This window comes from Etheostoma spectabile, chromosome 12 (assembly GCF_008692095.1).
Source record: "Etheostoma spectabile isolate EspeVRDwgs_2016 chromosome 12, UIUC_Espe_1.0, whole genome shotgun sequence".
NCBI classification, from domain to species: domain Eukaryota; kingdom Metazoa; phylum Chordata; class Actinopteri; order Perciformes; family Percidae; genus Etheostoma; species Etheostoma spectabile.
Genome location: NC_045744.1, coordinates 32,079,092 through 32,088,320, shown reverse-complemented (window position 1 = coordinate 32,088,320; position 9,229 = coordinate 32,079,092). Strand labels below are relative to the sequence as shown.

General features: G+C 41.4%; 1 protein-coding gene across 2 annotated transcripts in view; it reads left to right on the top strand.

Annotated features, from left to right (window-relative positions):
- Window positions 1–7,614, top strand: part of hace1 (HECT domain and ankyrin repeat containing E3 ubiquitin protein ligase 1) — a 52,395-nt gene extending 44,781 nt beyond the window's left edge. For both annotated transcript variants that reach the window (XM_032530414.1, XM_032530413.1), the window contains 3 exons: window positions 1,395–1,465; window positions 2,095–2,208; window positions 5,188–7,614. In XM_032530414.1, the coding sequence (XP_032386305.1) occupies window positions 1,395–1,465; window positions 2,095–2,208; window positions 5,188–5,290 (288 nt within the window). In that variant the 3' untranslated portion in view covers window positions 5,291–7,614. The remainder of the gene's footprint in view (window positions 1–1,394; window positions 1,466–2,094; window positions 2,209–5,187) is intronic.
- Window positions 7,615–9,229: the final 1,615 nt, after the last annotated feature.

The following is a 9,229-nucleotide window of genomic DNA, read 5'->3' as shown; positions in this document are numbered from 1 at the left end:
TTTACGTGTGTTACGTGCTTCAACATAAAAAAGATTGCAGCCTATGTGACAATAAAATTTGTTTTGGTTAAAATAATCGTGATCACAATATTGATATTGAAATAATCGGGATTATCATTTTGGCCATAATCGTGCAGCCCTACTAAACAATTATGTTTCACTTAAATAATCTGGGTGACGATGTTGTTTACCAGTTTGGTTGTCCAAACCTTAAGCCAGAATGTTAACTCATGTCATTTATGGATTTGTTTGAAAAGAATTTCAAGGAAAGCAATGTGGTAGTATCATTTATTTTTTTATTTTTTATGTCAGACCATAAAGAACAGATGACACGTGAGCAGACTTCCTGACTATGTGACATCAGCTTTAAGCTGTTAGTCTGGGTAGGGCATGGGTAGCTCACATGGTAGAGTGGGCGCCCATATGCAAAGGCTCAGTCCTCAACGCAGCAGCTCAGGGTTTGAGTCCGAGCTGCAGCAATTTGCTGCATGTCTTCCCCCTCTCTTTCCCCTCCTTTCCTGTCTGCAGCTGTCCTGTCTATTAAAGGCTAAAATGTCTCAAAACAGCCTCTTAGTGTATATGTTTCTAATTTCCTGTAAAGTGCACGTTCCCAGAGTCTGACAGCAGGTCAAACATGCTCAGTCTTTACCTCAGCATTTAGTTTGAGAGCCAGATGTGCCCACATGTTGCATTTTTGCTTTGCATTTTTAAAACTGTTAATTTTAAAATGCACCAGAACCTGGATATACTGTAACCCTAGCAGGTGCCTATTGAAGCTGCAATTCCAGGAATGGAGTGAATACATTATTTCAGCACCAGCACTTTGAACACTTTTGCATCATTTTATATTTTGAATCCAAAATGACCAAACATGAGGCACGTCCTGTGTTCAGTGATGTGATCATTCCCCAACAATACTCATGCTCATTGAAAAGTTCTCGCAGCGCTGTACAATGTTCTATTTTTTATACTTTGGTGTGTAGTTCTTTCGGTCGCTAGTCCAGTTATAATTTGCTGTATTACAACTACAAAAGAAATCAACATGCAACTTAAATTGCAGCCAATCTAGAGTCCTATAATGCCAATGAAGAAATCGGGGAATTGTTTTAGAGATTCTTTCCACACTCTGACATCTGGATTTTTTACGGTGCAGTATAGGTCTTAAATTTCATCCATAATGTACTTAAAAAAGCTATTAAAAAGTCTTTAAATTTGACTTTGTGAAACCTGCCGACCCCTGACTCCATTCCAGGACCTGTTCTTTTCTAGCAACGCTCAGGCAGAACTATATTCATGTCACATTGCAATCTTCTTTTTGGACAAACAGAACCACCTCGCCTTCTTCTGTTTCTCTTTGTTTGCCGTCAGCTGATCAGTCTGCATGTGTTTTGCAGTGGTTCTGGAAGGTGGTGAACAGCCTGACCCAGGAGGAACGGGTTCTTCTGCTTCAGTTTGTCACTGGAAGGTGCGTCTGCTGTGTTTCAACTCTAGGTCTGGTTATAGAAAATGCAAGAATGTCTAGTTATTAGTAATGAACATGGAAATAAATGGATAGCAAGTCCAGTTTCATTCAAATCAACGTAACAGAATGGTCAGAGAAGCCGACATTTTTATGTGTCCCATTACCATGGTAACATTAAAAACTTCTGATTAATAAGCCGACTTTTGGCAAGTCGTGGAGCTGAGGTTTTGCAGAAACGAGCAGTGGAGTAGTAAGGTTAGGATGCAGAGAGCCAGCCGCTAAATGAGCCACAAGAACGTCATGCTTCACACAAAGCAAACTACTATCACCACGAGTGACAGTTTTATCCAGCTCGTATTCTGTGAACAATGGGGCGAGGGGGTTAAGGCGCGGTTAGCAAGCTAACACTAGCCACCTTACACCGGCTCGCCAGCTTGCTGGTTCCGCCGTGCTCACTCCCTGCAACTCCAAGATCATCTCCTGAGCTGCGTCGGGCGGATCTCCTCCCTACTGACTGACGCGCAACAACATTCGCTATTTTGTTGTGTACCAATAAAGGACCACGAGAAACAATTGCCTTTCCATCCATTTTAATTCTATTCTAATGATTCTATGGTTTCCTTCTCTACCAGTTCCAGGGTTCCGCATGGTGGCTTCGCCTACCTGATGGGTGGCAGTGGTTTACAGAAGTTCACCGTTGCTGCAGTGCCATACACCTCTAACCTACTGCCTACCTCGAGTACCTGGTAATGACTCCATATCTTCGTCAGTCTCTTTCTATTGACTTGGTTGTATGCCTATTGGCCGATAACCTGTATACTACTATCCCTGTATGATATGATTTCTATCTTTCTAACTTTCTTTTATCATCCAGTTTTCGGTCATAACGGGAAACAAGGAGAAAAATAATCAACTTTAAAGTAGTTTTTCTTTGGGGCTAAATTATGTGGTATTAGATCGGTGCATAAACTCCAGGACTGTCCGATATCTATACCAGCATTTTAGGCAGTATCGGAGGCTTTTCGGACACTGGTGTCATCATCTTCTCTAGTTCTATTCAAGCATTTGTAGCATGTGAGTAGGATTGGGCATCGAGAACCAGTTCCAACTTCAAATCGTTTAAAACATGTAAGATTCTAATGGAATTGTTTTGGAATCGTTTGGAATCCCATCATATGTTCCAAATTGAACCCTCGCAAGTTTAGGTCTCCGTAGCGGCCCCCATTGGTTCCTCATAGAGACCTTAAATGTTTATATTCTTTATAGAGTGCTGGTACTTTGTGTGCAGGCACTTTATGTTTTATGACTTTGCCATGAATTTTTTGCAATAATAATTTCCTTAGTATTTTTCTGAAAATAACCATCTAATGTGGTAGTATTTATTTTAAATGGGTTAGCTGAGGTTATTATCAGTTGTTCATTTTCAGGAAGTTCTTTACAGACAGAAAAAAAGAGGTGTGGTGGGTGTGTGTGTGTGTGTGTGGTGTGGTGTGTGTGTGTGGGTGTGTGTGTGTGTGTGTGTGTGTGTGTGTGGTGTGTGTGTGTGTGTGTGTGGTTGTGTGTGTGTGTGTGTGTGTGTGTGTGTGTGTGTGTGTGTGTGTGTGTGTGTGTGTGTGTGTGTGTGTGTGTGTGTGTGTGTGTGTGTGTGTGTGTGTGTGTGTGTTGGTGTGTGTGTGTGTGGGTGTGTGTGTGTGTGTTTGTGGGTGTGTGTTGTGTGTGTGTGTGTGTGTGGATAGATAGATAGATAGATAGATAGATAGATAGATAGATAGATAGATAGATAGATAGAAGATAGATAATAGATAGAGATGATAGATAGAGATAGATATAGATATCTGCACAAGGCTGAATTTTGGGAACAAGACTTCAGATATGGTATTAGGGGACCTCTAAGGTGTTGGTATATAAAAGCATCCAAAGAGCACCATGTCCTGGGACCTTTAAATGTATTTTCAAGATGTTTTTTAAAACTTCAGTTACAGTGGGGTGGCTCGGTTGGAAACTTAGACATTCATATTTTCAAATCTCCATTTAGCTTTAGCTTAGCACTGACTTATGAAATCTGTGTTTAGCTTATTTACATTCTCATTTTCGTGATTCCTTCAATGATACAGTTATCACAAACCATTGGGCTCTAGATTAATGCTGCCATCAGTCTGTGATCATACTTCACTCACCCCCGGGAAACCCTGCTATTTTATTTAGAGCTGCAAAGATGAATCGATTAGTACTATTAAATGAATCACCAACTATTTTGATAACCAGTTGGTCTAAAAATGTGTTATTTAAGAACCAAAGTCTTAACTCTGATTCCAGCTTCTTATATGTGAATATTTTCTAGTTTCTTCACTTCTCTATTACAGTAAACTGCAACTCTAAAATATATCTTTGAGTTGTGGACCAAATGAGACATTTTGGGACATCATCTTGAGCTTTAGAAAAACTGATTGACATTTTTCACCATTTTATAGACCAGTTAACCAAGAGAATAATTGTCAATGAAAATCCTTAGCTGTAGCCCTAATTTTATTCCTTTGTCTTAGTCATGACTGGTTCTCAAAAGTGCTCCCAGTTGGACTTGTCTCAGACTCCATGTCAATGGTCAAACAGCCCCGGTTCAGTGCCATCTGCCATCTTATTGTGTTGGCGAAGAAACTAAATATTGTTATGATTTATTTAGTTCTGCCCTCAACACTCTTAAAGATTAAGAAATGAAGAAACAGACATACAGACCCAGTGCAAGTCCCTCCACAAGCCAGAACCAAGGGACATTTGACAAATATTACTAAGCACTAGAGGGCAGTGTGTCTCTTTAGTGTTGCTGGCACTGGGCGACTAGTGGGCGACTGGGCGTCCTCGCACACTAATGGAAACAGGGAGAGGTCTCTGCATGCTTGAGCACGCAAAAGATAAGACAGACAATTCAATTACATTTATTTTTGTATCAAATCATAAGAGTCTCAAGACACTTTACAGATAGAGCAGGTCTAGACTACACTCTATAATTTACAAGGACCCACCAATTTCCCAGGAGCATTTGGTGCAACAGTGTTGAGGAAAAACTTCCGTTTAGGCAGAAACCTCGGGTAGACCCAGGTTCATTGTGGGAAGCATTTGTTGCTACCGGTTTAGACAGAAACACTGATACAGATACAGAGAAATATTTATAATAATAATAATAGCAGTTGATATGAAACTGGAATGAAAATAATTTCCCTGAGGGGATCACTAAAGTATTTTGATCCGGATTCTGAACAGTAACAGTTATAGCAACAATAAAGATAGTGGAACTATGACTAGAAATAATAGTTGGAGCAGTTCAGGGCATAGCAGGGCGGAGCAGTTCGTTGGGGGATGTAGTAGAAGGCATTGTGGGGTGTAGCAGGGCCTAGGGAGGGCGTAAAAGTGAGTTGCAGGGTGTATTAGGGCAATGCGGAGTGTAGAAGGGCGTTGCGGGGTGTAGTAGGGTGTAGCAGGGTGATCCGGGGTGTAGTAGGGCATAGCGGGGCGATGTGGGCATAGAAGGGCATTGCGGGGTGTAATAGGGCATGGGGGGGCGTAGCGGGACATAGTAGGGCACAGCAGGGCGTCGAGCAGGACCCCGGCGGCAGCTGCCACTAGGAAGTAGGTTTCACCGAACATCAAAACAAATTATATTGAATTGTGTGTGTGTGTGTGTCCCTCCCCCCCCCCCCCCCCCCCCCCCTCCCTTCCTCTTCCCCCAGTATCAACATGCTAAAACTCCCAGAATACCCGAGCCAAGAGGTCCTGAGAGACCGGCTGCTGGTCGCGCTGCATTGTGGGAGCTACGGTTACACCATGGCGTGAACACCCTATCAGTTCCTGCTGCGGGGAGGTTCTGCAGACTCCTGCATCACTCCCTCCTCCTCCACAGACACTCTTTTTTTTGTAGTCAGGCGCTGCTTTTGCTGGACAAAAAAAAAAAAAAGAGAAGGAAATCCAGATTCTTATTAATGAGCTGCTGGCGAGGCACAACAGACTGAATAGAGACCCCACTTTCTGGATCTCTTCCTGTGCCAGAACTTCTATTTTTTTTTATGGATACTGGTGTCTGGTCATTTATGCAAATAATTTAATATATTCTAAATTTGACTATTTTCATGCATTTATTTAAGAAGAAAAAAACAGCATTTATACCATGAATTCTCTACGTAAAACAGCATCATAATAATCACCATACAACTTATTGATGCATGCTTACTGAATGCCAAATATGGATTATGTCCGTTGCAGAATTGATCAGTTTCAAACATCAATCAGACTGCATTGTATCTACTGTATGTCCCAGCTTCACAGTGCATATTCCTTCATAGAAAACTGGTATAATAGAACAAATGTACATTTTCTTCACATTATCTTCAGTTTCTGAGTCACCAGACCAGAACAGAGCCATACTGAGCGATACAGAGAGAGTTTTGTGTTATCCAATCTGTCCGTTGATACCAGGTGCGGAGCATCGGCGTAGGCCCGCGCGGGCGCTGCAGCGATCATTACACCGTCTCCTCTTTTTCTCGCGCGAGACTTTACTTTATAAAATTTCGGGGGAAAAAAGCCAGGTTTATGTGATTTTGGCTGTCTTGGCTTCTCACAGCAAAACATATGATCAGGCACACGGAGAGAGACCAACAGACGCACACACAGGCTAAAACGACTACAGTTTCCCCCACTCAGCCTGTCTCTTTCTATCAGAGCGAGAGCAGAGAGGAGAAAGATGGCTTAATGACCGCTTAGAAACATAGAAATAAGGGTCCGGTGTGAATGGCCAGGCGCGGGATCAGGTACGTATCTATGCTACGCAACACTCACGCGCCCGGTGTGTTCCAGCTGTCGGTCGGCTTTCCAGGACATGCCAAAGGTTTTGGTGGGTGGGTTCTGTGCAGGCCGGTCAAGTTCTTCATCATGAAACCATTTATTTCTGGAGCTGGCTCTGTGCATGTCGAACGAGGAACGGGCCAAACACAAACTGTTGACACCAAATCGGGAAGATTTCTGTTGTGTATCATTGTATTAACCTTTTAAAATCATTGGAACAAAGAAGAAACAGAGCCAGACCAATAGTACATTACAGTATGTAGACGGGAGTGTTTGCATACTTTTGTATGTAAATCTGCAAATAATGATTATGTTCAATATTATTATTTTTATAATTATTATTGATAATATTTAAATTTGGCTACTACCGACTAGAATGTTCGTCCTGTGTGTGGTGAAGGGTTAACAAAAGAATTTAGACCATGTGTTGAGTTGCTGTAATGACATTAAAAGAAAAGAAAAAAAAATACAAAATAATGCCCACTGGCAAATAGCAATACAGTGGGTGCTATTATTGCAGGACAAAAGTTAGAAGAAAAAAAAAAGAGAAATTATTTTTTAGTTTTTTTACCACAAAAGATACACATATTACAATGATCGCCAGAGATAAACATTTATTGATTTATTTTCTGTTTTAATGTGATTTGGAGTTTGATGTATCTAAGACTGGACTTATCCAGCTGGGATAGGACATTTGTTTGTAAATGTAACTCATGTTGTAGGTATTGGACGTACCGTATAGCTCAGGTGTTTACCATTTGTCTCCATACCTGCATGAACACTCCATCCTGTGGCAGAAAACGCTCGTCGGCTAGGTGAAGGTCTGTTTCAGTTTGGAAGTGAGCATTTTGCTGTCATCTGTATTTGTGCTTAATAATGAAAACCAATCCTTCTGTTTGTAGTTGTCCCTGTTTAGTTTCACAGGGAACCATTCAATATATCTACATGATAAATGTTTGGCTTGCATTGCCGTCAAATAAAAGCTGAAATCATTTTAAATCTTTAGTTTGTATTGTACACAAACATGCTGAACATGTGTTTTTTTTATTCTGAGAGCGATGGGGATCATGCTATGAAGTTTTTCTTATTTCCATTTGTAAAGGGGAGTGTACATGTTGATTTAAGATTTCATATTATCAATGAGTATTGTTTTGAAGGCCTTGCCTGAAATGCTTTTGTAAACTGCTGTTAATGTTTATTGAAAATGGAGCGTTTATAAATATTTCTGTAAAGTCTTCAGTATCAAATGATGTATTTTACCATACATATATGTTGTGGTTTGAAATTTTAAACCAATAAAACTTGTTTTTGACAATCCAGGGTGATTTGGTAGTGTTTCCAGCGAGCTGCAACATGTCTCATGTGTCGCAGGGGACAGAAGGAAAACAAAGGCGGTATTGACAGGAGAAGGTAGAAGGACCCTCTGGTGTGTGTGTGTGTGTGTGTGTGTGTGCACATGTAACTGTATGTTTGCCTGGATAACCATATGTGGCCTCAGCGGGGGTGCTGTGTTGGGTCACCAGTTTGGAGCAGCAGGTCCACTGGTGCTAAACAGCCCCTAACCAGCATTCAGTAAGTCCAACATCTGCTGCAGCATGTAGTAGTGGTGGAGCTTTTGGAAGCCCAGCATTTATAACGGCACAGTAAACAACACCAACCACAAGCCTAACTTTTGACTTTTTTGACGATTTTACTCTTTTTTTGATAAAGAATAAAATCCTTTTGTTTAAGCAGAAACTGCTCAGAAACCCACCAACGCCAAATAAATAAACAGTACCTTCAGCATGTATAGAGCCTGCATATTTTCACATGTAAACGGTCTAATTATGGATTTATTTCAACCAAAGCCAGAGTGGTGGTTGTTGGAACACTGGAAAGACAAACCAAGATGGCTTTTAATACGTTTCAGTTGACTTTGAATGAAGTATGTTTTCCAATTAAGAAATGACTGTTCATTAAGATGGAGTCTGGTGGGTTTGGCGATAACGATTTCGGGGCTGTTTCATAAACAAAAATGATCTCACTCTTTAACAAAGGGTCGACCTCTGTAAAGTCATTAACATTAGCCTACATTGCAGCTTATTTCACTGCTGAGGGAACCAATGTCAACAATGTTGTTCCCTTCCGTCACTTAGATGTAATAACATGGGAAACTAGGGTCCAGGTGAAAGACTAAAGGGTAGAACACTATTGCAACTATCATTGTTTTCCAGGTACTCATTAAGCAACTCTAGCATGGTTAACTCTATTATTAAGCCTGGTGATGTTGTTAGTATAGTTGTTATCACTGTATCATGTATTTATGCTATAAAATCGAAGCTAGTGGGGCGCCCGGGTACCTCACCTGGTTAAGTGTGTGCCCCATGTACTAAGTCTCAGTCCTTACTGCAGTGGCCACTGTTTAATTCTGCCCTTTACTGCATATTCCCCCTACATTTCCTGTCCTGTCAAATAAATGCCCCAAAATAATCCTAAAAATCTAAAACAAACCAGGCTTAATATAGTGGAAATCAATTTCCCCATGTTGAGCCTTGTTTGAACAGTACCCAGACGCCGCATTGAAATCTGAAGGTGTGTGACCCGGCCTAAAGGAGACCGGTTTTCACTGGTGACAGGATGCAATCCAAGGTTTAGACCCACATAGGGACCAGGACACACACGAATCACCATGGGCCACGCCAAACCCATGCTATTTGATTTCTAATTAAAGGCTGCTCTGCTGGCATACCCATATGTCTGTCTAACCTTTTTCTTCACCACAGTACCTGGTCCCCATGGCAACCCCTCCCCCTCACCAATAATGGGCTGCACTCTTCTTTAAACACAGGATGCTTGCCATAGCAACAAGTTCCTCACAACATTAGTGTGGTATTGTCATGGTCCCAGCTTTTCTAGTGCGACCTGTTTCCTGCTGGCAGGCCAGGCTTTCACTGA